The sequence below is a fragment of the Corythoichthys intestinalis genome, chromosome 7, assembly GCF_030265065.1.
Source record: "Corythoichthys intestinalis isolate RoL2023-P3 chromosome 7, ASM3026506v1, whole genome shotgun sequence".
NCBI classification, from domain to species: domain Eukaryota; kingdom Metazoa; phylum Chordata; class Actinopteri; order Syngnathiformes; family Syngnathidae; genus Corythoichthys; species Corythoichthys intestinalis.
Genome location: NC_080401.1, coordinates 21,474,332 through 21,497,338, shown reverse-complemented (window position 1 = coordinate 21,497,338; position 23,007 = coordinate 21,474,332). Strand labels below are relative to the sequence as shown.

At 37.8% G+C, this 23,007-nt stretch overlaps 1 protein-coding gene across 6 annotated transcripts; it reads left to right on the top strand.

The window, feature by feature from the left end:
• The first annotated feature begins 5,115 nt into the window (after positions 1-5,115).
• On the top strand, positions 5,116-22,939 carry si:zfos-943e10.1 (GRAM domain-containing protein 2B). 6 transcript variants are annotated; one of them, XM_057840826.1, is made up of 13 exons: positions 5,116-5,349; positions 15,044-15,217; positions 15,739-15,802; positions 17,074-17,146; positions 17,235-17,338; positions 17,476-17,574; positions 17,674-17,745; positions 17,986-18,054; positions 18,190-18,286; positions 19,780-19,875; positions 20,114-20,219; positions 20,460-20,567; positions 21,151-22,939. In XM_057840826.1, the coding sequence occupies exons 1-13, from the start codon at positions 5,258-5,260 to the stop codon at positions 21,167-21,169; spliced, it is 1,173 nt and encodes a 390-aa protein (XP_057696809.1). In that variant the 5' UTR covers positions 5,116-5,257; the 3' UTR covers positions 21,170-22,939. The 6 variants fall into 6 exon arrangements, with proteins under 6 accessions (XP_057696809.1, XP_057696808.1, XP_057696811.1 ...); XM_057840825.1 differs by having other exon boundaries at positions 15,041-15,217; XM_057840828.1 differs by lacking the exon at positions 5,116-5,349 and adding an exon at positions 12,031-12,376.
• The last annotated feature ends 68 nt before the right edge of the window (positions 22,940-23,007 follow it).

Here is a 23,007-nt window from a genome sequence, read left to right as displayed (position 1 = left end):
AAAACCAGGACAAAAAAAAAAAAAAAAAAAAAAAAAAACGAAAGACAAAACTTTAATATGTACAGATGAATAGCCAGTTTTGAAGGGAAATTATCATGTGCACTCAAAGTGTAAATATTTATCATATGTTGGCATTTCACATTTGATTGAATCTCAAAATGTGGCACTCTCCATCTTTAATATTTGACAAATGCTTGTTAAATGGGCAAAATGTGTGTCAAAAGACAACGGCCAACTACAAAATATTCAATTTGAGAAATGTTTATTAGTCAGTATTATGTTCAAAAGAAGCACATCAAGGTTATGAAATTGCTTAGTCAGTCTCCTGATGTTTTGCCTTCTGAAAATACAGTACCGTATTTTTCGGACTACAAGTCGCACCTTAGTATAAGTCGCACCAGCCATAAAATGCCCAACGAAGACGAAAAAAAACATATATAAGTCGCATCGGAGTATAAGTGGTATTTTGGGGGGAAATTTACAAGATGAAATCCAACACATAGAACAGATATGTCATCTTGAAAGGCAATTTAATATAAAAATACAATAGAGAACAACATGCTGAATAAGTATACAGTATGATGTTACATGATGCATGAACAACGAAATGCGAATATACTGTCCTCACCAGGACACTACGGCTCAGTCCTGGCATTACAGTGAGCTAAACTCCCAAATGACGATGCTGGACGTCCGTATAATTTGCTGAATCAATTTTGTCCACGATACCAAACAGGTTCGCATCAACGTAAATAAATGATAATTAGGTGCAATTACAGCAATGACACAAACAGTTAGCACGCGTTCGCTAGCATTAGCACATCGTTCAAACAACCACACAAATGGCTCTAAGTGTCTGATCCCGGGTGGATAACACACAACAACAACAGAAAAGATGATACACACAGGCATTGCCTCTGTAGAGATATTTTACAAGCATAAACAATGAACGTAGGTTCGTAGCCGAGTTTCTCTCTCTCTCTCGCTCTCTCTCGCTCTCTCTTTCTCTCTCTCTCTCTCTCTCTCGCCCACTCACTCAGTGAAGCTGCGTAGCTGTCCGTCTTCTTCTGGCGTGTGAGCGCTCTTCTTCACGTAGACAAGTGCGAGTGCGCCCCCACTTAGGCATGAAACCGCCACAAACTAAAAGAATGCATTTCAATATAAAAAAGTCAATAATACAATTGAACACACATTGCCAAAGGCAGAACGCAAACGCGGCCATAGCAATTAAGAGTTATTCAGATAACTATAGCATAAAGAACATGCTAACAAGTTTACCAAACCAGTGTCACTCCAAAACACCAAAAATAACATGTGAAATGATATCATAATGTGTTAATAATTTCACACATAAGTCGCTCCTGAGTATAAGTCACACCCCCAGCCAAACTATGAAAAAAACTGCGACTTATAGTCCGAAAAATACGGTATAAGAAGAGAGCGCAACCTTGGAAGAATGTCTGAATGCTGTGCTTGCCAACAATAGTTTTGCTTCCAAGCATTAAGTAATCTTTTTCTAGTGGGTTAAAAACATAGTTATATAAGTGAAATGCAAATTAGTTTTTGGTTTCACGGAATTTTCTTTCTCTCTATCAATCTCTATCTAAATTTAATGCATTTTTAATTTTTGGGATCCGACTATAAGATGCATCTACCAAATTTTACAAGACAATTGTATCTGTTAATATTAAGCAGACCTGGACTAAAAAAAAGAAACAGGTGTCTATATTGTATTATGGGATATTTTACACAAAAGACATGCAAAAGACCTGTATTTTTTTTTAGATCCATTAATATACCACACAGTACTGCAAGCCATAGGGTTCACAGTGCTTGTCGCGGGGGGGGGGGGGGGGGGGGGCAGCTTATAGTTCTTAATCTTTCTGCTTCTGTATCATTATTGGGTATTGGACAGGTCTTGTTTTGTGTGGTCTTGTTTCAATGCCACCAACATTGTAGACAGAGTGCCACTACTTCTGCTGCATCATCAGCGTGGCTTACATAAATGTTCAGCTTCTGTGTCAATGGGCCACCAATGTACTCGTAGTTAGATGTCCTTGATAGTTTTGGTGTCAAAAGGTCTCAGATGTTCTAGTTTAAGGTCAGCTACTAATATGAAACCTTGCTCAAGGATTTACTGTATCAGTGAACACAGACAAATGTTTGCCAAAGTTCAAGCCCAAACAGATGAGATAATAAATTAACATTCCAGTTTCTGTGCTAAGATGTGTTTTAATTTAAATCATTTTTGTAACTCTATACAATTATTGTGACTATAATTTTTACTTTAGGATTGGGATATACGCGGTTGGGTTCAGCTTTGGTATGGCCCATTTATAAACATGACTCTGCGATATTACCACTTGCTTGCCGTAATTTCGGCTATCTCATAGTAGAGTGGAGGAATATTAAAAGCATCTGGGTAGTCTCTTAGTTGGTATTATGAAAAGATGGGTTTTATAAACTTCTCCTGCAATAGTCATTGACTAATCCTTTAATCATCCGGCAACCTCATTGCTATGTGAACGGTGCGCCTAGTGCAGATTGATGGCTCTTACGTTAGAAGAAGCTATGAGGCTAGTTAGCAGCTAAAATTTCACTTGATTATATGATACAATGTTACGTTGTAACATCAACATACCTACAGTATATGTTTAATATATTACTTCCTGTGTAACAAGCCTCAACATTGGCATTATAAAGACAATAAGAACACTCATCCTTTTCTGTTCTCCTTTTCCATCTTATGCATGTCTTAGGCATGCATGACAATATTAGAGTTAAGTAGTGATAAAAACTATCCATTAATGTCATTAGTGATATAACTACTGTAAATACTTTCTACAGGGAGTAATGAAGTAATGTAAGGCATCACTATTTCTCAGAGAAATATGTAATACAGTATATTCCTTTTTTGACTCATGATTGACCTTCACCATCACGCAAGTTTGGCCAAGTTTCAGCAATATCTGCAATATCAATAACCTGAATCAGGGGCTATCCAAAATCTCACAGTCTGGGACCACACTCGATGTCAATCTTGCCCATACTGAGAGGGGATTATCAGAGACTGGAAGTGCGAGTGGAGATAATGGAATGTCTTTACTTTAATGGGGGGGTTACTGTTCGTTTTTGCTGAACAAAGATCTCACATCTTCTGTCCCTCACTGTATAGTAGTATATAAAAGCCTTAAATACTCTCTCTCTCTCTCTCTCTCTCTCTCTCTCTCTCTCTCTCTCTCTCTCTCTCTCTCTCTCTCTCTCTCTCTCTCTCTCTCTCTCTCTCTCTCTCTCTACATATACTGTTAGTGTGTGTGCTCTTAAAAATTTTTTTTGAACAGGATGACATTTAATTTTTTTTTTTTTTTTTTTTAACCCTCAGACCCTAACTGGAGGTGAGAGCAGGAGCGACCATAATTAAAGACACTATGATTTTAACAAGATATTATTGCGTACTTACCATGTTTCAAGCTAAAAACTCAATGTAGCATTTATCACCGAGTGTCATGACACAGCTGTAAATGGTCACAGCCGGATTTTGGGGGGATTTTATGGGTGAAACATGCAGTGGCACTTCCAGAAATTTTTCATAGGGGTGGCCAGATGGGGCCACTTAAATTCTTGGGGTGGCACACCAAAACTAAAAGCCACAATTTCAGGTTTTCATTATATTATTGCATTTAAAAGGTCAGGGGGAAAATTATCAGAAAGACTTAAGGACACGGCTACTGATATACTTTGGTGTATTGTGTAATCTTGGATGTTATTAATGATTTTATGTGCATAGTCCATAACTGTCCAGTCAACATTTTGAGTTCCACAACAATTCTGTTTTATTGTGTTATGTATATATTAGGCATAAAGTGTACATTTAACAAAACAAAATAAATGCATTAATTTGGGATGAAATGCATAACTGATGCTACAACAATCTAACGATATACTGGCCAGTGGGGTGGCCAACAAATTTATAGGGGGGGGCGTGGCCAACCCTGGCCACCCCCTGGTGGCGCCACTGGAAACATGGTAATATAACAACGGTCGCGATGCAGAAATTGCAGACATCAAGGTGTGGTTGAGATTTTCTTTTTCATATATTTATCCTTTTAAACACTTTTTTTCAATGTTTGCTTGTTTGAATCTATTATTCATCATCCGAAATATCGTGGAAAATGGGACAGTAACAAAAAAAAAATACAATTAAGTGATAGTTATGAGGTAGATATCCGTTGCTTATTTTTCAGACAATATTTTTTTTCATTGTGACGTAATTTGTTTCAAAGTTTAAAATATGGGAGTGAATAATTTTTTAAAAACGTGTTCTATTTTGTTTTTTGTTTTTCAAACTAAATCATAGACATGAATTAATGATTCTAACCTTGTTATATTACCATGTTTCACCCATAGAATCCCGAAAAAATCCAGCTGAGGCCATTCACATCTGTGTCTTGACACCCGATAATACATCGTATATGGAGTTTTTGGGTCGAAACAGGGTAAGTACGCGATAATATCTCGTTAAAATCATGGCGTCTTTAATTCTGCTCTTGCGTGCTCTCACCTCCAGTTAGGATTTTGCTGTTTAAAAATTTTTTTTAAATGCCCCCCTGTTCAAAATGTTTCTTCCCCCCCAAAATTTTACATTTTAAGTTTTCCAATTATGTATCACACGTGCAAATAGGACAATTATTAAATTTGGACAAATTGGGGGTCTCAGAGCGGAACTTCAAGTCACCTAAGTGTTTTCCGCCATTTATGCACACATATTCATATACATTATATGTAGACTGTACATATATATACACACAATAAGTAAATAGTCTCCATGGCAAGGACGTCAATTTTCCAATACTTGAGCTCGATCCAATAATGTAAATTCACGCTGTATACACGTGAAACGCTAACGCCTTGAGATTAATGATTAATATCAAGTGGTCCTTGACTTTTAGTAATAATACAGCACGTTCCAGATGTCTATGAATAAGGACAACCCTTTGCCCCATATAGGGTAATAAAAGGCGCGTCTGAACAACTACCTCATTTTGATTGGATGGTACTTCTGACATGACTCCTTTAAAGGCAGCCTCTCTCGTTGTTCATTGGTCCGCAAGCTTGGTCCGATTTAAGCTCATTGGCATAATCAGTGGATGACACAAGGCAAGGGGGTTAGAGGCAGTTTCCAAACAAGCACGGTGGTGCTTGGTGTGGTGTGGCACTTCGTTCTGATACGAACTGACCAGGACTGGCAGAGGGAAGAATGCTTGAAAACAAGAGAGAGCGGTTGAAAACCTTCCTCCGCAAGATTGACGAGAAGGCCATTGTCAGAATCAAGCACTTCATGAAAGAGAGGTAAGCAGAATGAATGGGAGCTTGGAACCGACCTGCTTGTGAGCATCACTCATACATGGGATGCTAACCGTTAACGATTCATTGATAGCACCAAATATCCTCAATTTGTCATGGTAAAAGTCTTCCTACAGCAGGATACAGTGGGAATTGATGGTTTAATTGTCCTAAATCGGAAATGTACGTGACTTCTGAATACGGCTACAGTGCTAATGCTAACGGGTTAGCCACCCCTCGTCTGAAGATGCTTAGCCAAATCTTGTCCTATTTACAAAATTCTAAGGCAAACGTAAGTGAGATTTTTAATTAAGTTTACACAATTTTACACAAGTTTACTCCATTTATATGCATGGAGGCCTGTTTGAAGGAAATCTCTGGATGAGACTATAAATGAATGTGGACTGCTACAGTGTACGTTTTAAGTGCGTCTCCTGTTAATTTTGCCATCCATCATGCTGAGCAATCATGACTTCAGCCATCTCAATATGTGGATAAGATCGCCATATCTATACTGTTTGTCCCTGGCATCCAATACAAAAACCTACAAAGCCTAACCGTTTGTGGACCTCATTTGTTCACTCACACACTCATTTGTCATTTGAATTTAGTACACACGCAGAGAGGTACTAACCAATACCTTGATGAAAGTAAAGCAGCCTGTACAAAAGAGGTTATTGTTTTAGGCATGTATAATCAGAGGCATCTGTCATAAGTTATGTGTTGTTTTCCAGGAAATTGGTATATATAGATCTCACGAGTCCGGGCACAGGTGGTGCACAGTGTTATATGAAGGTTGAGAATCTCACTCTTGGCTCCTTATCTTTTCGAGCTTTGCCTTTCACGATTCTCATCACTGGATAATTGTTGCTGTCTCACAAGGGATTCTTGTGACATCACGTCTGCAGGAGATTTTGAAGCTCAGTCTTGTCCGGTTTTGGTTTCCTCTCAACGCTGCCATTTATATTCTCTAGTTTCCAGCTGAGTTTGAGCCTCCATGTGATCAATATATATATATATTTATATATTTGTTCCAAAAGAAACACAAACAAAGGCATGGATATTGATGTTTTCCTTTGTGAATATCTTCAACCCAATTCAATATGATTTCAAGTATCCACTTATTTCCCAGCTAAAGTATATTAAAGCCATTTGTGAATCGTGATAGATTGTTTAAGCTCTATCAACCCGTGTATCCCGGAGTTTATGATGGCAAATTTAAAGTTGAAAACGTTGACTCGTTGAAGAAAGAGATCCCAGATTGGAAAAACTAACAATATATTTACTGGATTGCAAAGATTTGCCAGATCCAAAGGTGATGTCTGGTTATGAAATACAATTAAAGAAATTAACAGAATGATGATACCTAAAAGTATAAGAAGGCAGTGCTGACCTTCACTTGTGGTATGTGTTACAGGCTGTGAAGAAGGTTGTATCGAATTAGTAGCAATGTTGACGTGGTGCCCACAAAGCAGCTGGTCATAGTTGGAGTCATGTGTTTCCTTTGTCATGAGAGTGCTAATAACCAGAACTTTGCAAGAATCCCTGCAGGTTTTCCTCAAATTTAGTCTCTAGCTCAACTTTCCACATCATCCTGGTTGACATATGACCTCGACAATGTTTCAAAAAAGCATTTTTATAAGTTTAGCATATGCTTCCACAACAGCCTAGTCAAAAAGCTGACCTCCCGATTTGTTTTTTCCAAGCATTTATTTATTTCACTGAATACTGTTTTCAGCATTCTCATGAAAACATTTCTCTCTACTGCAGTATTCAAAATCATCCACTTGGAGACCTTTTTTAAATGTTTGCATTTTTTTTGCCTCCAAAACCTAACAGAGTAGACGCTGTTATTCTTAATAATTTAATGGTTTTCAAACATCACTATAATCCCTTACCCTCCTTTAGCTCACATGTGCGTTTACTGGGAAAATCTGAAGAATGATCACCTCTGAATCACCAGTCCACATACAGGAAGTGGTGTCAGGCACTGTGTACACAGGGTCACATGACTTTCTCACAAATACACTTTCAGTAACAAATGCACACACACACGCACAGCTTTCTTCAGACACGGGCCTGGCAGGCTGCCACCAACTGCATTTTTATTTTACCCTAACAATTCTCTCACATCCCTGCCCTTGCTGTCTACTCTAATGGATCTGAACCACCTCAAAGTGCCCTTTTCTGATTCAATACAAAATTCAGACTTTTTACCCCCCCCCCCCCCCCCCCCCCCCCCTATTTACTGTACATATACATTTCAACAATAGAATGGAATAAAATACTTGCTTTCCCCGATGGTAGCAGAAATTCTTCTTTGACAGATTCACACATTCTCATCAAAACATGTTCCACAATAAAAATGGAAGAATACCGTAATTTCCCAAATATAAGGCGCACCCATGTATAATGCGCACCCCAAATTTACTTGTAAAGCCTGAAAAAAATATTGTACCCATTTATAACGCGCACCCTAATTTTAGCACCAATAAATAGAAGAATACAGGAAAACAGAGCTTGTGTACAGATACAGAAATGTCCTTTTACTGACTGGTGAAACACAGCACAAGCATAGCACATTGGTAGTTCAAAACATTACCATAAACTGACAATATTTAGGGTAATAATATGATTTGACAACTTCTCCAACTTACCAGAATCTAGGAGAAAACAAAACCGATGTAACTTTTCTTTTAAAGGCTGCTATATAACTTGCTCATTTCATCATGATGAATAAATGTTTCTTCCATGGATTGATACGGTAAAATGAAAGTGAGAACGTAAGTCGGAAAGCCGTGAGAGCTCATCGCTGTTGACACGACAGTAACAATAGGAACTATTGTTATTTGGGTTTGAGTTTCCCGAGGGACAGATATAGTTGACGGACAGAGGAAGTCTGTGTGCTTACGTTTGTTATGGTCCGAGTTGCAGAGCTGCAATGAACGTTGACTCAAATGAGTTCAAGAAACTAAATTCTGTGCTTTATGAAGAGTGAAAAAAGCAGAATTTAACACAGACGAAATCATTCGGCCGATTAGAGTATTACCGAAACAAAATGGTGACGTCACGTACCATAATGGTCGGCAACGGGTCGCCGCATACGTTTATTCAACACAACGTGGCCGTGTCAATAAAAAAAAAAATCTGTGTTATATACTGGACTGTCTCAGAAAATTAGAATACCCAATATTCTAATTTTCTGAGACAGTCCTGTACATTAATCCACCATTTAAAGCAGGGGTGTCCAAACTTTTTGCAAAGGGGACCAGATTTGGCGTGGTAAAAATGTGGGGGGCCGACCTTGGCTGACGTCCTTTACATAGAACAATATACAGGACTGTCTCAGAAAATTAGAATATTGTGTATTCTAATTTTCTGAGACAGTCCAGTATATATATATACATATATATATATATATATATATATTTCTGTCGTCACCATCCATGTGCCCGTTTATAATGCGCACCATGATTTTACAAGTTGATTTGGGGGGGGGGGGGGGGGGGGGGGTGCGTTATATTCGGGAAATTACGGTAAATATTTTTTTGAAAAATGCGACAAAAATACATTACTCGTGAAAAGTGCAATGTGTCATTTCCAGTTGTTCAGGAAGGTTACAGCAGATGAAATAAAAGATTGTTTATAGGCAGGGGTGCACATATTTTTTTTGCCCAGGTTCTCAGAGGAGGACCTGGAGATGTGACTTGGTCCTCATTGAGCTTGAGAGCCGACCCGCCTGATGCGATAAAATTATGACAAGCTTTACTTAGAGCCAATTACCTTTAATTAATTATCTTAACAATTAATGCTTGATTATCAAGTGGCACAACAAAATTGCCATTACTTTGAAGTGAAATGTAAATAAATAAACATAAAAGCACTAATTCAAAATAAAGGGCATTCATATGCGGCTCCCACATTAACTCCAAGCCTTTGTAAAAGTGGGATGTCCTCCTCATAAGAGCTCATTGAACGTCCATGTTTAGCTTTGTGAAATGCGAGCAAAAACACGTTTGTCAGTGCGTGGCGCTGTTCTTCAATAACTTTTTTCCGCCACTTGTCCATAGGGCGAGTGGGGTCCTGTCTGACATCGATAGTTTGCTTAATTGCCACATGCTCTTGTTTTTTTCATTCTTTTCAAAGTTTGGATGGCTAAAATTCTTTGACCCTAAATAAAATGCGCTGCTCTTATTAACGACATTGGGATTCTCACGGCAAATGTTGCACCACATTTCCGTGCGAGCATCATTTGCTTCTAGCCATGATACCTCCAGCAGCCACTTTTCAGCAAAAGTCTTTTTTTCCGGTAGCTTCGGTGACGTCTCTGTCGTCTGTCTGTCTGTCTTTTAACGGGGTTGGGGGAACACGGAAATAATTACTCATTGGGGCCTGCCTCTTTGACATTTTGAGAAGTGATTTTCTCGTGTCCGCCGCAAATACATTGGTCAGCCATCGGTACGCAAAAGCGTATGGAAGCCGTTGAGGGCCAGCGCGTTTGTCTACGTCCAGTACGCATGCGCGCATGCGGACCACTTATGTGCACCCCTGTTTATAGGTGTATTTGTAGGGATACAGTACATTGGGTTCACAATGACCCAAAACAACGTTGAATGTGCAGATGCCCAAGTTTGGTACTACCCAACTGCACAGGTGTCCTATAAACAATGGACAGTGAAAACCATTTTTTTTTTTTAATTAGTTAAAAGTAATCGTTAAAATGGCCTGGATGCCTGGAATTATTATTTATTTAGTTTTATGGTTCTCTATGCCTTCCTATTTTAATTTATAAATGGAAGCAAAGAAATGATATCTTAACTTTTATTCACTGTATCTAGCTAAAACCAAAAGTGGCTGCTTTACGCTCATTGCCCTACTTTTCTCTTGTGTAATTTGAGTGATGACAAATCTCAGAAGTTCTATGTAATTTCCCAACCTATTTCCCATCTAAACATTACATCACTTTTCCAATTTATTTCACAGGACAAATGCACAGCAGTTTAAAAAAACAACAAACGGTATGCAATAACATTTAACTAGCACACATGAAACTTGCCTAATGTTTAAAAACAATTCCTTAATTGTGTGGATTGGCTGCAAATGTCACATTTAACCTAGGAAATTTCTCTCATAAGTTTTTTTTCTCCAGAGGATGGCGCTATCACAAAATGGGATGGGCCTTTTTTAATGCATTTTGTGGAGGTGTTCTGAACAATGACTTTTTTTTTGAGTGATGACAAATCTCAGTTCTATGTAATTTCCCAACCTATTTCCCATCTAAACATTACATCACTTTTCCAATTTATTTCACAGGACAAATGCACAGCAGTTTAAAAAAACAACTAACGGTATGCAATAACATTTAACTAGCACACATGAAACTTGCCTAATGTTTAAAAACAAATTCCTTAATTGTGTGGATTGGCTGCAAATGTCACATTTAACCTAGGAAATTTCTCTCATAAGTTTTTTTTTTTTCTCCAGAGGATGGCGCTATCACAAAATGGGATGGGCCTTTTTTAATGCATTTTGTGGAGGTTTTCTGAACAAATGACTTTTTTTTTTTTTTTTTTTTTTTGTGCAATAGCTGAGCTCTCTGATCACATCAGCAAATTTAGGCTATAGTAATAATGTCATTATTTTCTGGCATGTATTTTCAAATCGTATTTAGCACATTTCTATTTAAATTTACTGTCATATTAATCTATTAACTCACAATGTTATTATGCACAATCAAAACAATTATCTGGGTTAACGCGCTCATATGTCATGTTTTTTTGTATTTTTTACATTATTTTTAATAACTTTGGATGCCATTTTACTAAGTTTGCATTAAAACAACAGTTGAATGTGCTCAGAATATCATTTTTCAAGCTATTTACTTGGTCCTCTGTCATCTGGGTTTCTGCAGAAGTTGAATTCTCATTAATATGAAGCTGACTGGAATCACTTTGAGTATTCAGTATTTAAACTTCTTGCTCTGATTTACCGTCGGTGGAATGAGTTTGTCAGTGGAAGCTCATGGGCGTTGGTAAAGCATGTGGTCACTTTAACACATCTCTGGAACTACAATCGTTCGCCAATGACAGCAAGCAACACTATAATTATACTAAAATAAGTATTCACTCTTTTGGCACGCTTCAGCAGGTTCCCGTGTGCGCAGAGAGGTGTCAAAAGTGACAAAGGGAGGAACCGTTCATGCAACAAAAATATTACTAAACCACAGCAAATGCACATGTATTTAATGAAATAATGTTTTATTTATATACTTTATGCTTAATGCAGTACATTTTCAAAACAGGAAATGGCAACAGTTTACTTTTCTCAGTGCTCAGCATTCCCAATATTAGTGGGCATGGAGGAAGAAAAAGAGTACGTGCACATACTTGCATAATACGGCACGGTGTGACGTCACACCGTGACCAAAAAACAAAAAATTACACAGATAAAACACTTTAACCAGAACAAACTCCAATTCCGACCAATTTTATGCAGGAAACCATTCAAAATCTTTAAAATGACATTAGAGCTTCTTAAAAGAAATTAATCTTAGCTCTATTGGCATGCCTGTTGCACTAGGTCCTTATGACTTAAACTCTTACCATTTAAATTGGGTGATTAAGAACTCATTTAAAAAGTAAATGATCCACCAATGGCTTCTTACCCCCTGCTGCTGCCACAGTTTGCACAACAACACAGGCTTCGACCACTAGAAAAAAAGTCCACTCATTGGCTAATTTAGAACTCGACCCCAACCATCCTTTTTTGTAGACTTTAATCAGTCCCGCAGATGGATGTTCTGTTTCCGTCTCTTTGCTTACGTTAGTTATTGGGTGTTTTCAAGTGTTGCTGTAAAATAGACCTTTACTCCCATTGCATTAGTCAATGTGTAAAAGGTCACTCCAGTGGAAGTTTAAAACACTACAGATAAAGAAGGACGTGGAGGGAAGGCTTTGTTTAGCATGGACACAAGGGAAGTCTCAAACCAACAAAAACCTGCCACTGAGAACTTTTGTGCTGAGGCTCTGGGAAGGTAAGACAGGAAAATTACCTAGTTACTATTTTCAGCTAATGCAAGATTGATTTGTGTTTATGTGAATTTTGATTTAGTGGTTGGTAAAACCAAGACTGCCAACTTGTCTTTAAACTTTTAAATCAGACTAGGGCTGTGGTTTTTAAATCTTCAAAAGGATCTCTCTTTTTATGTTTAGTAGTTGTCTATGGAGCACAGCAAATCAATTTTTCAGTGTAAAATGTGCTTATCCTCAAATAAAACCTAAGCACTCTCGTATATAAAAATAAATCACTCTCTGTCTGTAATTAAACATTGGTGAACTGCAAACTGACCTCAAGTATTTTTATTTTCCCAGAGATCAAATTAAATTCCATAAGACTAGTTATACTGTTTTTAGTGTTGTGGGACAGAGTGCTCAATCTTGGAATGGGTTAATGGTGTGAATTTTTACAGATCTGTTTCAACAAAACTAATGATAGATTTGAAAATGTTTTTGCTTGTTATATGCACAATTGTTGTTATACTGCTGTTGGGTTCCTGTTCCTCAGAGTAGTAAATGGAGGAACCTACCACACTTGGCACATATTAAGCGACAATCTCAAATGCAGCTTGTAAACTGCAAACCAAATGCTCTGTGCCAGACTTTGTAATTGATTCAATTCAGCGTCAGGATGGGATGTTAATGAAAGGGGATAGAGATGACTTGGGTGTTGAAAGAAACACTAACATTGTAGATCTTGTTGACAACCCTTCTTTGAATACACTGTAATCAATACGTTCCCTATTAGAGTTTTAGTTTAACCTCACGTCAAGGGGAAATGAAGCAGACAGAAAAAAAATACTTGGTTGCAGATCAGGTGGTTGCAAAAATACCACGTCACCTCTCGCTTCTGACTCTTGAAAACATTGGAGGATCTGTTAGCTGCTGAACATCTGTAGGCATGCCTACAAGACACAACTAGAATTATCCCACCACTCCCATCTTTTACTTGCTTGGTTAATCCAGTCAATCATAATGGCATGTTCTGCCTCCAACTGAATGTGCGGTGCATGTCTTTTCTTTAACTGCCTGAACTTTGCCCCAGTTATCTAAGGTGATGCACCACAGAGAATATTTAATTGGGAGACATCAGCTGGGTTCTCCTGCGTTTAAATGAAACACAATTAATTTTAATTATAATTATGTGCTCACACACACACACCTTTTCTAGGGTTGACCAAATGCCTGACAAACCTTTTGTTTGTAATCATGTTGTGATGTGGCTCTTAAGGCAATGTCGCGAGATCAAGCCTGAATGGCCAGTTTGTGCGGCTTTTTTTTTTTTTTTTTTTTTTTTTTTTTGCATCTGTTTTGCTTTTGCTTGTTCAGAGGAGTATATATCTGTCAAATTGTATTTGTCACTTAAGATTTTAAAGTGTTTCTGGGAGCACAGCACCGCCTCTGTGTGCATATGTAAAAGTGTGTTTGTGTTTGTACACTGCTATGTGTGCTCTGCTGCTTTCTTTACTGCCTTTTTGGCTTCAGGGGGAGTGGTTAGGTTTGACGTCACCCTCTTACGGAGTGTCACACCACCACGAGCACCCAGCAGTGGCTTCCTCTTTCAGCACATTCATACAAAAACATAGCACCGTGAAGACTGGGCTTTTTTCTTGAATGGCTTATCATTAAATTGACTACAAATCTAGTTTTTTTTTTTTTTTTTTTTTTTTTTTCCTGGAGTAATGGCATAGTCAGAAATTTTGTTTATAGATTTGGGTTTTTTTTCTTTGACAAAAGGAAATGCCGACTGTCAGTAGGTATATGAGTTTCCGATCATCTAAAAGGTTTAAATTCTCCAGGTAAGGTGGCTGTTTTCTCCTCCCTCCACTTCTATTGATTGTGTACCGTCTTATCTATTGTAATCAGAAGCCTGTTAAAGCTGTAGCGTTTACGTGTTAAGGCAGTTGTCACAGTTGCTTTTGTCAGGGCTATCCACAGTTCTTTAGTGTTATGCTTTAGCTGTGTTTGCTAAACTAAAGCAAATACAAGTCACTTTTATAAACACATGAAGTGTAAAATCAAGATTAGTGGCTCAGTGGCTCAATGAACATTGAAAAAAATAAATAAATAAAATGATAGCTTGAACCAGCTCTTGTTTGCCTGTCAAATCTGTCAACCAAATAAACATATTTTGTGTGAATTTTAATTCTTGACAACCGTGTTGGTTTTCTGGTAGCTACCATTAGGTGTTATGTAGATACAATTTCTGTAAAGGATACAGTTTGTATGGAATGCAAGGAAAGGTTGGAATTGCAAGTTTGTGAGGACTTCAGTTAGGTTTGTGATCCCATGACCTTAACTTTTGTTGGCACCTGTGGTATGTTCCATATTCCTTAGCCTTGAACAACTATCTCCTGTCATAAACCACGTTTATGTCGCCAGTTTCCACAGTGGAAATCTTGTAAAAATATTACCTTTCTCAATAACCCACTAACTTGATGGTGTAACAGAATGACGTCTTGTAAGCTGAAAGCGACAACAGTGGTTGTGAAATTAATGGTTGAGACAACTAGTGATTGCACTTACTAGATGAATTATTTGCAGTGAAAGAAAGTATTGTGTAGTTTTCATCTTGACCATTTAGAGGATTCTAATGTAGCAAAGGCTATTATTGACCTCTTTTTTTGTTCCTCCATGTCCAGCAGCTACCCAGTAGAAAGCAGTGGTGGAGGTGTGCCAGCCAAAGTCAAGAAGAGCAGGAGCACCTCAAGCAAAGATACAGTCAAAAAAGTGGAAGCGAGGAAAACGTTGAGTCTTGAGGCTGCTCAGCTGGAGATTCAAGAGCAGCACAAAACCCTCACCAGACAGTTGGCCATCAGGTATGATCTGACAGCTGCATCTAAAAGCACTTTGTGAAAAAATAGAATGCTTTTAATTATAAGCGCACTGTGACTAATTTGGCTTGATGTAGCGCCACAACAACTTTAACATGCATCACAAGACTTCAGAAGCTGTTGGGTCAAGTGGTGACACACATGACTTGCACTGTGAGCAGTGCTTTCTTCTCCCATGATTTTAACGTGTCTGATGCCTTCATGATATGAAGGGTGCACAACTCTGTTGCCCACACCATCATGTGATCACCATAGTATTTAAATGATGTCAGAGTGTTAATAGACCTCCCTTTATTAATGAAAATGGCCATGTCTTGACTGCTACAAGTAAATGTCTGAGTCATGTAAAGTAAAATTGGCTAAATTTATACATGTATATTCTCACTTACACCATCTTTATTTATGAGAGAATAATTTACGTACTCATTTGGATGTTTTAATTTGTTACAAATTGAGGAAAGTTACCGTGAACCGCACTTAAAACTAAACATGTACTTTACATGTAGATCGCAGACCTTTGACGTCGACTGTAGAAGCTTCGAAAGGACTCAGGGAAGCGGCAGCCAAAGTGTAAGTCTACCTTTACTTTCTGATGTGTTTACTTGCAATGTTAGGATGTGAGGCGGAGCTTTGCCTCTCTTGTCGGAAGGCATGTGCAAACACAACAGTCACACTTGGAATGCTGCACAAAAGCAGCAAGCTGAGACCTACACTCAACTTTTCTCTGTTTATTTAAGGTGATCAAGTGATCATGTATTTTATCCACATTATGTCCTGCTTAGGGCTGTCAAACGATTAAAATTTTTAATCGAGTTAATTACAGCTTTAAAATTCATTAATCGTAGTTAATCGCAATTTAAACCATCTATAAAATATGCCTTATTTTTCTGTAAATTATTGTTGGAATGGAAAGATAAAACGCAAGACGGATATATACATTCAACATACGGTACATAAGTACTGTATTTGTTTATTATAACAATTAATCAACAAGATGGCATTAACATTATTAACATTCTCTTAAAGCGATCCTTGGATAGAAAGACTTGTAGTTCTTAAAAGATAAATGTTAGTAAAAGTTATAGAAATTTTATATTAAAACCCCTCTTAATGTTTTCGTTTTATTAAAAATTGTAAAATTTTCAATCAAAAAATAAACTAGTAGCTCTCCATTGTTGATGTCTATCCATGGATCACTTTAACAGAATATTAATAATATTAATAATAATTAATTATAATAATAATGATTAATAATAATATTAACATAATTAATAATGTTAATGCCATCTTGTTGATTTATTGTTATAATAAACAAATACAGTAGTTATGTACCATATGTTGAATGTATAGATCCATCTTGTCTTATCTTTCCATTCCAACAATAATTTACAGAAAAATATGGCATATTTCATAGATGGTTTGAATTGCGATTAATTAATTTTTAAGCTGTAATTAACTCGATTAAAAATTCTAATCGTTTGACAGCCCTAATTTTAACGTGATTAATTTAAAAAATTAGTTACCGCCCGTTAACGCGATAATTTTGACAGCCCTAGTCCTGATATTTAGTAATGCTTTGTTTGTTTGTTTGTTTGTTTTGTGTGCTTTTCTTTGATTTTGATTTATATTGAGTAGCAAATACTGGTACGTTCGGTTTAATTTGACACGTTTTGAGTAGACGATCCGCTTGCACAAAACTTGAAGTTTACAGCTTGGGCTTATGTTTTTTTTATATTTAAATGTATGTAAATAAAAATGCGGGTTGGGGATGTGGAAGAATGTATGGTATCCCTTTTGCTGCAAAAAAAAAAAAAAAAAAAAAATGTTTTTTTGTCTTATAGAGTTTTATAAAGCACAATGTGACATTCCACAAATTGTTTCCAGACATTCCAGAAAGTGAAGACTTGATACATGGTAGGTGCACACAAACAAGTGTGAATGAGGATTTCTTGAGTGACTAATTCCTACATGAACGTTGATCAAATGTTGCTTCTTTTCACAGCATACATCTGTGCCCTACAAAAGGAAGTGCCCTACCATGGTCGACTCTACATTACCAATAGCCATGCCTGCTTCCACTCCTCTGTTCTACTCAAGGACACCAAGGTATGCAGACAGCCTGCAGTATCATCATAACTGGCTTTCCCAAATCGAGAGACACATTTTCCCTTAATTGTATCCCACTATGATTGTTTTTCCATAGTTTCAACAAAATCTAATATTTTGTCGGTAATATATTGCAGGTAGTGATCCCCGTCTCCTGCATTCACATTGTCAAAAAGCAGAACACTGCTTTGTTGGTACCAAACGCCTTGTCAATCCGAACCACAGAGGGAGAAAAGGTTAGTTCTCTTCTACAGGCCAACAGAACTTGTAATTGAGTTTATCAGCCTTACAAGTAAGCTAATGTTCTGTCTGTCCTGTTCTCTGTTAATGTTCAGTTCTTGTTTGTCTCGTTACGGAACCGAGAAGCATGTTATCAGTTGCTGCACTCTGTGTGTCCTCAGCTTGAGGTGAGTGTTCCGGGACTTTATCACAAGTAACCCAAAGTGTTGATAACAGAAATGCAAGGGATACAAGTAGTGTTGGTGTGCGAAAAATTCCTGTGATGTTTGCCAATTCTGAGAAGCTGTAAATTTGCAAAACCCCTAATTGTAACACTAGCTCTTTTTTTTTTTTTTTTTTTTTTTTTTTCTTTTTCCTCGTCATTCAAAAATATGTTAAGCACTCATGAATTTGTATTTTGTTCACAGGACCGCAGCACCAACAGTAGCCCAGTCATCTCATCAGCTGAGCATAGCTTTGATAAGAACAAACTTGTGGTAAGTAACTTTGTTATACGATTATTTTTTTATTTCAAATGCATCGCTTCATGTCTTGTCTTTTTCCATTATGGCCACAATCTGGTCTGTGTGGCTAAATTAACTCGTGGTTGTCTTTGTGTTCCATTGTGACAGAACTCCAGCCAGTCCAGTCTAGATGGCAGCTTTGAACAATTCGATGGTTCTGAGTCGCAGTCATTACAGGACAAACCTCTGTACATTACTCACAAAGGTGAGACAACAACAGTTGAAAGTACTCGATAAAAGTCATGTGATCACATGGCAAATGTGACAATTGAGATGTTTTGATGTCTGAAAAATAATTCCCATGAGATGGTGACCTTGACTAAAGGGAAAAATTAAACCCGTTTTTATTCATCCATTTATGTTCCACGATCTTAAAGGGAACCTCGGACTTAAAGACTTGTAGGCTCTTATAAGCCACAATTGTTCTCTTATTAAAATATATTACTAGAAACACATAAAATATTGCCATTTAAAAATCTAGAATATTTAGTACATGTTTTTACCTACGGAGGGCGCCATGTTTTTTGGACGCTGAGGGTGATGATGTATATTGTCACTGTCACTCAACGAATACTAGCGGTTTACTGCAATTCCTTCTACACGGCGAGACATCCAACACATGCGCTCATTGATTAAAAGCTGCTAGTACTTACTGTGTTATTATTGAGTCTTTTATTACCTTTTCATTGCCTAAAAATACTTTTTGCATGTGTTTCCCTGAAGCATTGTGTTTTCTTGTGGTAGCTTTTAAAGCAGATTGTTGATTTGTTGAACACATTAGTCACGTTGCATATTTAAACTACCCTTATTTGATATCTACGTTTCAGTATTTTCTTTAGGCATCTTTACTATGTCCTGTCTGTATGCATCTAAACAAAACAAGCTGAAAGCACACTGTAGTAATTTGGGTGTCAAATTCGCCTTTTGTAGCACGTTTCGCCGGTGTAGAAAATTGTGGCAGAACGTTTGTTTTGTTTTTTTTCCTACTCTCATCTCGTCCCATCCAGTCTTTCCTGTTCATTTTGCTTTTGCTGTTCGTTTTGTGAAATAGCCACAGTGCTGTCATGCTCATTAATGTTCCTCTCGGGTTCAAATTGAAAGGGTTGAACAGATGACATGGTTATGTCGCTAGAGTCATACTCTGGAAGCCCGGCAGCGTAACCATGTGATGTCACCACCCTGTGACGTCAACAACAATGGCGACCTACTAGTTAAACTAATTTTACAAATTGTATAAAAACGAAAACATTAAGAGGGGTTTCAATATCAAATTATTTTAACTTATAAGAACGTTCATCTTTTAAGATCTACAAGTCTTTCTATCCGTGGATCCCTTTAAAGAATAAATATTTTTTACACATACAAATGAAGTGTCATAGCATCAACATATCCACATATCAAATCATGAAAAATGAATTTCTCTATTCACGTTGAAATAAAAAAAAAAAAGACCTACAATAACGTTTAGTGCATTAAAATATTTCCAATCACTGAATACGTTGTTTTAGAATATATATGTTATAGCTTGACCTTGTCGATACCAGACATTAAATTTAAGAAGTTCTTTGCAGTGTAATGGTCAAAGATAATCATCTCTGTTGACAAAGAACTGAGAGTGGGAAAACAAGCAGTCAGTAACCTGATAAATTTGGGCATGCAAACATAATCATTGGAGTCTCTCCCTGTCTTTGTCTTTAGAAACTGCACTGCCTAATGGAAAAGGATCCACTTTCAAGAGCCTTCATGAGCAGCAAAGTGAGAGCTCATCTTCGGAGGAGGAGCTGTCAGTTTCAGGTATCAAAAACAATCCTGTGAAACTACAAAGCATTTGGAGACTATCGCGGTATTATTTACTGTACATTTTATTGAAATGCAAAAGAAAATGTGCATGATTTTTCTGGTGTCGTGGCTTTACGTGTTTTCTCTTTGATATCTCTTGAATAAATGATTTCCTGAAAGACAAATTTTGATTCGGGTTGCCAACATGACATTGACATTAATGCTGTCCTCGCATGTTTGCTCCCCCTTTCAGTTGCAGGTGGCTCGTGGATTTGGAATGTGACGGAGAAGGCCAAGTCTCTGCTGGTTCAGAGAGAGGCCAGCACACTCAACACGCTGCTCTTCATTTACTTGATTCTGTAAGTAGCTTTGTCTTGACTATTTAAATCAATTCTGCCCTTGTCAAATTCACTCTACACCATATTTATCATGCAAAAGATTTTCATTTGAGAAATTGTTACTTCAAGGTCTGTTACTTCATGATCTTAGGTCATAGCAAACAGTTCATCAAAAGTTGTTATACACACAACATTTCAAAAAACTATTATGCCCACATCGTCGTGTGTGACTGTTTGTTTCAACTTGCGTCTCCCCCTCAGGGTGGTGGTGCTGCTGCTTTCCTCGGGCTACATTGGGTTACGTATTGTGGCCCTGGAGGAACAGCTTACGTCACTCGGCGCACTGCCCGAGTTCACCCTACAAAGCGGGTAGGTCATTATTAAATTATTTTATAAAATAACACAGATGGGCAACAAAAAAAAGCAAATGTAATGCTTTCAAAATTTTGAATGCCCAGGTGAGCCAAAAGGCCATTGATAAATATCCTTTTTCAGCACCCTTCGTTACATGCTTGCGACCTAAAATTTTGACAAGTGACTAATGTGTATAAGGAAATTAAGTGGGTGGATAACTGCCTGGAAGCCATGTCAACTAGTACAACAAATTAATGCATTTAACCTTTTAACAAAAATCCGTTGGGTAGGTGTGTACACATTTCAATTAACATGATACCTGTTACTTTGTTGACTCGTACTTTTGAGCATGATTGAGCAAGGATACAAAAGCTCATTTTTTGGCCCCACTTGCAATATTGCAAATTTTAAAAACTTTGTTTTTGGGGGTGCCTGTCAAACACCCCCTCCCCCGTATGGCCCCCAGCAAATGCTTAACTAGGAATTGAAATTGTAAAACTTGAATAAAACTAGCACTCTAAACTTAAGTTTTGTTCGACATGCTTGCTCATTAACATTTCACTGTGCCTCACTCACGCCGTTTCCCCTTCATCACCAGATACCGCCAAGACACATAACAGTCAGTGACGAGTGGAGAGGTAGAAGACTGCCTTGGAGGATCACTTCCAGCCGAAGACATTTCACATGCTTGGACCGTGCGACCTAAACGTTGTCACGGCGAGAGAAAAGTGGCTAACCTGTGCAATTTCAGAGACAACTTTTTAATTTCAAGGGCTAAGCCTGCAGTAGTAAAAAAAAAAAAAAAGATGCCACCAATTGGTCGGAGAGCTGAGCCAAAACACATGTTCTATACATCCTGCCTGGCTGCAGCGAGTCTTGCTAGTATGTGGACCAAAGCCAAACCCAGAAGACACGTGAACGACTGTCCCACATCATCATCCTCTCCTTCAGCATGCTGTCATAATAGGGCTATGTTCCAATCAGCATTAACCTTATGCAGTGCTCACCAACGCGCCGCAGCTGCCAGCCAAAGATGTGCACGTCCCTCTGCATGACTTTCACCCTGACCCCTTCATCTTTGTGGCAGAATGAACATCTGTCTTCTTGGAAACTTGGGTACCTCTCATTTGAATGTCATCCCCTCATGACCAGTTGTGGGCTGAAATGATGAAAATGATTATTATGATGATCAGCCCACAAAGGCTTTCTTTGGCTATCTCAAGCTCTATTTCTTTAGATCTTCCTCATCTTTGAAGTGATTTAACAAGTTTAATGATCAATGAGCAGAGGATGTCCTGCTAATCAATGCTTACATATTTGACTGCAAAGTAGGACAACATGTTGTCAGGAGAGGAAGTGGTCACACTTTGTTTTTGGGCAAAGTAGCATTCCTACATTTGTAGTCAAGTTTCAGGGGGTTTTTTTTGTTTGTTTAAGTCAAACCAATGATATATTGTTCATCTTCATGTGTCCACTTTTAGGACACCTGACTGACTACATATTAAGGTCCATGTTTCAACAGAAGTAGCTCCACTGAATTTCAACTGCCACAAATTAGTATTATGCATGGCAAAAATTTTAGTTCTGGGTGCCGTTTTTAAACATCAAACTTGTAGGGTAAGAAACTATTGTAATAAGATTTAAAACAGGAAAAAAAAAGATATGAATGAAAAGAGCGAGTGCACTTTACCGAATGCGTTGTGCCTGTCACAATCCAAGACACCGTCTTTGGATTTTGTAGAAATGGCAAAAAAAAGTCATTTCGCTTGTTTGTCTGACGGTGCTAAGACTTTTCATTGTTTGTTTCTAATTAGTGTTTTCACTCAGGGGTGGTGGGTACAACCCACCAGGTGGATATTCCTTTGTCATTTCAAAGTCTAGTGCTCGGCATTGGGCTTCACGTTTTGGCTTGGGTGCTTGTCTGCAGTTCCTTTGAGAAAGAGCTAGGTGGATCACAATCTGACTTGCTTTAGTGCTTGACTTAATTATTTCTCTACAAAAGCATCTTCCACTTGCCTGACGATGCTTAGCCACACCATAGCTCACACTCTGTTGTGAGAGCACCCCATTGCCAACTCGGAGCAGTGTTTAAACTGCATCACAAGTTTTGCTGCATTAGACACGCAGTACTGTCGGTTTCCCACCAGGGGGTAGCACACGCACAGATATACTGCCCTCAAGCGGCCCGATGCAAAAATCCTAATGAGGGCAGTGTTTGTGTGGTTTTGCACTATACAAAGTGTAAATTTTGTAACAATTGTTAATGTCTTTAATTACACTATGGCCCTATAAATAAATATATATATATTTATTTGCATTCTATGTAATCCAAAGTAGTCTCTGTGAGATGACTTTGCTATTGTTGAAAATAAACGTTGTGAAAAATTCATTTGTTGGTTTCATTTGTTGCATTAAAAACCTTTTTATTTGTAATAAACCAACACTGTAAAAGATT

What these genes read in the sequence shown, in the direction of transcription:
- si:zfos-943e10.1 (XM_057840825.1), top strand. Translation starts at nt 5,258, where the DNA reads ATGCTTGAAAACAAGAGAGAGCGGTTGAAAACCTTCCTCCGCAAGATT. An exon ending in AAGTGAAGACTTGATACATG is followed by an intron (nt 17,147 to 17,234) that starts GTAGGTGCACAC and finishes TTCTTTTCACAG; the next exon opens with CATACATCTGTGCCCTACAA. An exon ending in CTCTTCATTTACTTGATTCT is followed by an intron (nt 20,220 to 20,459) that starts GTAAGTAGCTTT and finishes TCTCCCCCTCAG; the next exon opens with GGTGGTGGTGCTGCTGCTTT.